General features: G+C 50.4%; 1 protein-coding gene across 1 annotated transcript in view; it reads right to left on the minus strand.

Annotated features, from left to right (window-relative positions):
• Nucleotides 1–6,000, minus strand: part of PRMT2 (protein arginine methyltransferase 2) — a 38,856-nt gene that overhangs the window by 20,475 nt on the left and 12,381 nt on the right. The window contains exons 5-6 of the mRNA XM_007452474.1: nucleotides 5,477–5,638; nucleotides 4,389–4,553 (exon numbers count right to left, since the gene is read on the minus strand). Coding sequence (XP_007452536.1) covers nucleotides 4,389–4,553; nucleotides 5,477–5,638 — 327 coding nt within the window. The remainder of the gene's footprint in view (nucleotides 1–4,388; nucleotides 4,554–5,476; nucleotides 5,639–6,000) is intronic.

The raw sequence follows: 6,000 nt of genomic DNA on the forward strand, positions 1-6,000 counted from the left end.
ATATATATGTCAGTCCCAATCTCCCAATTCATCCCACCCCCGCCTTCCCCCCTTGGCCTCCATATGTTTGTTCTCTATGTCTGTGTCTCTATTTCTGCTTTGCAAATAAGTTCATCTGTACCATTTTTCTAGATTCCACATATATGCATTAATATATGATATTTATTTTTCTCTTTCTGACTTACTTCACTCTGTATGACAGTCTCTAGGTCCATCCACGTATCTATAAATGACCCAATTCGGTTCCTTTCTATGGCTGAGTAATATTCCATTCTATATACGTACCACATCTTCTTTATCCATTCATCTGTCGATGGACATGTAGGTCACTTCCATGTCCTGGCTATTGTAAATAGTGCTGCAGTGAACAGGGAACCCTCCTGCACTGTTAGTGGGAATGTAAATTGCTATAGCCACTATGGAGAACAGTATGGAGGTTCCTTAAAAAACTAAACATAGAACTACCATACAACCCAGCCATCCCACTACTGGACATATACCCTGTGAAAATATGTATCTTAAGTTTACTTTTATCAAAGCATGTTCATGTCAGGCTCTAAACCAACATATGTGTGAGCGCTGAATTAATTCACCCTTAATTCATGCTGATTAAACTCCCTACCTTTAGCTGCTTAAAACACACACACACACACACACACACAGAAACAAAAAAGCAGAAAAAGAGAAGAAGAAAACAACAAAGAACAAGGGCAACAAATAGAAAATGGTAATAAATACTATAGATATCAATCCAACTATATCAATAATCACTTTGAATGCCAATGGTCGAAATCCACCAATTAAAAGAGAGATTGTCACAGTGGATCAAACAACAAGAAACAGTTATACAATTAAGTATAACTGTATAACAATTATACTTATACAATTAGAAGAACCCACTTTAAATATACAGTTATAGATTAAAAGTAAATGGATGGGGGACGTGGTCCAGTGGTTAGGACTCTGCACTTCCACTGCAGGGGGCACAGGTTCCATCCCTGGTTAGGGAACTAAAATCCCACATACTGTGCAGGGCAGCTCAAAAGAAACAAACAAAAAAGTAAATGGATGGAGAAAGATTTACCATGTAAACACTAATCAAAAGAAAGCAGAAATAGCTGTGTTAATTTCAGACAGAGCAGACTTCAAAGTAAGGAAAGTGATCAGGGATAGTGAGGGGCATTACACAATGATAAAGGGACAACTCTCCAAGAAGACATAGCAATCCTTAATGTGTACGCACCTAACAACAGAGCATCAAACCGCATGAGTAGAAAAGTGATAGAACTGCAAAGACCAATAGATCAATCCACTGTCATAGTTGGAGACTCTGTCAACCCTTTCCCAGAAATGGTCAGAGCCAGCAGGCAGCGAACCAGTAAGGACACAGTTGAACTGACCACCACCATCAATCATCAGGATATAATTGACATTTATAGACTACTTTATCCAACAACAGCAGGATACGCATTCTTCTCAAGCTCACACGGAACATTCGCCAAGGCAGACCACATTCCGGGACAAGAACAAACCTTAACAAATTTAAAAGAATAGAAATCATACAGTGTCTTCTCTCAGACCACAGTGGAAGTAACCTAGAAATCAGTAACAGAAAGATAACTGTAAAATTCAAAATACTTGGAGATTAAACACACTTCTAAATAACAATGGGTCAAAAAAGAAATCATAACAGAAACTGTTCAAGTATTCTGAATTTTGTCAAATTTTTGTGCATTAATTGGTAGTCATGTGATTTTTCTTCTTTAGATTATTAATAGTCAATTACATTGAATGACTTTAATATACTGAACCAGCCTTGAATTCTGAAGATAATCTCTCCTCTGTTGCAGTGTGGTATTCATCTTATGTACTGCTCAATTCAATTTGCTATGATCTTCAAGGATTTTTACATCAATGTTCCTGAGTGCTACTGGTCTGTAGTTTTCATTTTTTGTACTAACTTTGGTTTTGGTATTAGTGTAATGCTGGTCTCATAAAATTAATCAAATATTTTATAGTTTCTCTATGTGCTTTGTTCTTAGAAAGATCTTCCCATTCCAACATCAGATATATTTTTAGTGATTGTTTCATGTTTCTTTCCTTAAAAAAAAAGCTTAACTCTATAACCCATCTGGAATTTATTTCAGCATATGGTATGAGAAGGAATCTAATCATTTTCTCCAAAATAATCAATTGCTTCGGCCCCATCTTTGATTGATTATATAGCTGTACCTCACTGATTAGAAACCTCTTATTATTATAAACTAAATACACATATATTTGGGTTTTTTTCCCAACTTTCTACATGTCAGCAGCAGAGTAGGAAGATGGGAGGGAGACTGGGGACCTGAGGTCTGAGAACAGGCAGTGGACAGGAGGGGAGATGCCAGGGAGGCAAAAAAGCACAGAAGAGGGGCAGCCACAGGGGACAGAGGGTTCTGTGTGGGACACGGTATGGTCCAGCTGATGGATTTGTGATACTGCCGGACTCACAGCCCCGTCTCCACGTCTGCCACTTGGCCCATAACGGCCACCACCGCCACACGGCCCCTCCCGGTCTGCACAAAACCACCAGGCCCTCCAGTTCCACGTGGTCAGGCACTTCGCCCTGAGCCACTCGGTACCCCAGGCTGTCCTCACTGTCCTATCGCCACAGTCCTCACTGCCCCTCTGACCATACGTTCTGCAATGGACAGGCGGGGATCAGACTGCCGCGGGCTTTCTCCACCCCTTCGTTGCACATGCTCTGCTCCGGCTGCCCCCGTGACCACGCCCCCTCCCGGCCCGGCCACGCCCCCTCCGCGGACCCTGCACCTGCGGGTGAACAGGCCTCCCCAACCCCGCTGGCCCACCCCTCCGCCCCCCTCCAGCCCTTTCTTCAGCCACCCCCTCGGCCGGTGCATCCTCAGCGGCCTCTGCTGTGCCTCCAAGGCCCCTCCCCCGCACGCCCCAGGGGTCCCTGCACCGTTCCCCACCCCTGCTCCGCAGGCCTCACTGTGCCCTGCAGTCCTGGGGCCTCCGCATCATGACCCCTACCCCACTCCTTCCAAGTCCTGGACGCAGCTGGCTGGCTACCTGACACACGCACGTCCGGGGAGGCGGAGAGCCCGAGTCCAGCCTCCCCCGCTGGACACATGCAGTCCCTACCCCGGCCCACACCACTGGGCTTCGGGCACATAGGGGCAAGGACACCGAAGCCCAGGTTTCTGCGCCCCGCCCCCTCTCCACCCCCCCACACCCCTCCCCTCCTCCCTCTTCCCCCTCCCTGCCCCCACCCCTCCTCTCTGTCTCCACATAACCCCTCCCAGGGGCAGAGCGGGACCCTAGGCAGCCAGGCTTCCCCGACCAGCACTGCGCCAAGGGACACATCACCGCAGCCGGGCTCTCTGTGTCCCCACCACCCCAAGGTGCTCAATAACATTTGCCGAAAGAACGCTAGCGTTCTGGGGGCAAAGGCCAATGCCCACTTCACGGATTAGAGGTGTAGCAAGTCCCTTTTTCCCGTGCATCATCTTGTGAATCCACAGCTGTTATTAGCAACAAGATCCTATCATGGATGCTGAGTCTGTTTACACTCTACCTCCAGACAACACAATTTCAACGAGGCTAGCGGCCCAATGGCATTTACTATCATTTTCCTCAGGCTTCGCGGTCTGTGGCAGCTAGGGCCGGCATTTCTGTCAATTTCAACGAGGCTAGCGGCCCAATGGCATTTACTATCATTTTCCTCAGGCTTCGCGGTCTGTGGCAGCTAGGGCCGGCATTCCTGTTCTTCGTACAAGTTACTCTCTCACTGTGTGAACGGATTTCTGGCTGGAAACCCGGGTGCTACTCTCCTCCCCTTCCCGCAGATGTCATTTTTCTGGGTTTTGACAGAGACTCACCTTCAGGCTGAGCCAGCAAGGGGGCTGGGCTGAGGGTCCGAGGAGACCCGCAGGCCCGGCTTCCACCCACCTCTCACTCACCCTCGGCGCACGGAGAGTTCGTAAGCAGGGTGGCTGGGCAGAACCAGAAAGCTCTCCACCCCGACCCACGTGAGACTGAGAATGTGGGAGAGCCTGGGCCTCGAGCTGGTCGCGGATGCAAATCAGGCGCTGCCGACAAAGATTCTGCTGGCATTAAAAAGCCACACATCAAGCACTGGCTATTCGCAGGTTCCCAAAGAGAACAGAGTTTATGTAAATCACTCACGAGGAAGTCACATTAACTTTGATTTAGATTTCTCATAAAGGCATTTTTTTAATCAGTTAAATATTCAAGACATTGAGCCAATGTTCACTCAAGAAATCAACTACACATCACCTTAGGAAAAAGGTCAAAATGAATCATGATTTATAAAGATTCCAGAGCCCAGAGCAGCCGCCCCAGCAGTGCCCGCTGCCCCTTACCAGCAGGCAGGTCCCCATCCACTCGGACACCAGCACGTCCACCTTCTCCGGCAGCAGCACATCCTCCACCTTCTGCTGGAACACGGTGATGATGTCAGCGAAGCCGTTCTGCATGACCAGCTGCCCTGTGTGCTGGGCCATCTCACTGGCCTCCACCGCGTACACCTGCACGTGACAGAAGCACCATCCGTGCACGCCCCGGCCCCAGACCGCGGCCCGCTGTCCACTCCCCCAAGCCTGAGTCTCCTTGGCTGAGTCAGAGCCAGCAACAGAAGGCAGGCAGCATGCTGGACGGCAGCGGTGGACGGCGGACGGCCACGCTGTGCCGCCTTCACCTGACGGAGCCCTGGGAGGACCTGCCTCTACTCGTAACTCCACTTTCTGCCTAAACACAGACACAGGGCTGCAGGTGGACAGAAGCCTCTGCACCCACGTGGGCCGCCCACCCCAGAGCCCCAGGTTCCAACACACGCAGTGACACACTCGGTAACCGACACAGGAGGTTCTTGGCACTCAACTGAACAGTCAGACTTTTAGGGTAGCAGCGGCTAATTACAAATCCAGATTCTCAGGAGGTCCTGAATGCTACTTCCTGGTTCTGGCAGGGTCTGGACTCAGACGGTCACTGCCCTGAGGTTGCACCTGTGAGCTAGGAACCTCATCCACCTGTGCTGGGGCCGTCGAGAGGCGGCACCTCTCCTTGGCCCGGACAGACTTTAACAGGAGGAGGACAGGAGCCCAGCAGGAGTCCCAGAGAGTGGTCCACCCTGTCCCTGCCAAGGGTCACTTTAGGCGGGGGAGGACACGGGACAGTGGTCTACACAAGCAGCCCAGCCCAGACACGTGGACGCACGTGTCTCCTTGCGTGACTGAAGTAGGTTTCACAAACACAGCCCACCAGCTGCAACTCACTGGGATATTTTCTACTCTGTCCTATGCACTCTGTGCTGTCTGCGACTTATTAAACCCACGTCACAGCCTCTGGCGGGCTCAGCCTGCAAGAACACGCCACCGGTTTCACCTATGAGGCGGGCACTTCACCAAGACCCGGCTTCGAAGTTGTGAAAGAGCTGCTGCCTCCTACTCACTGCTCTAGGCTGAGCATAATGTGCACAGAAGAGGCTGATGATCCCAGTTCCACAGCCGACATCCAGAATCACTTTATCTTTCAGGGATTCTTTATTCTGCAGGATAACGTTGTGGTACTTAGTCGTTCGTGGCTGGTCTGCCAACATCTCCAAGTGAAGTTTCTAGGGGAAATACACATGAAGGGAGGGTCACTGACTGCAGCTGGAGCTCTGGCTTAAGGCGGAGGGTTAGAGCCTGACCTACCCGCTCGGCCCCGCCGCCCCACACCTAAACTACGAGTGACAGCGTTTAAAAAATAAAAGGCCAAAATATGCAGCGGACACAAGTCAGAGTAGACAGTGAAGGAATGACAGGGAAGCTTCCGGAACCCTCCCGCTCAGCGCGCTGCACCGCCCCAACAGCCAGGCGAGCGGAGGGGCAGGTGTGGACCACGGAGACGGCGACGGAGGAATGGCCACGTTCCCGTCCAGACGCAACGTGGCCACGATCCGCCCAGAGTGAACGGCCAAGACTGGGAGAGGCT

Source organism: Lipotes vexillifer, unplaced genomic scaffold (genome assembly GCF_000442215.2).
Source record: "Lipotes vexillifer unplaced genomic scaffold, Lipotes_vexillifer_v1.1 scaffold545, whole genome shotgun sequence".
Lineage (NCBI taxonomy): Eukaryota > Metazoa > Chordata > Mammalia > Artiodactyla > Lipotidae > Lipotes > Lipotes vexillifer.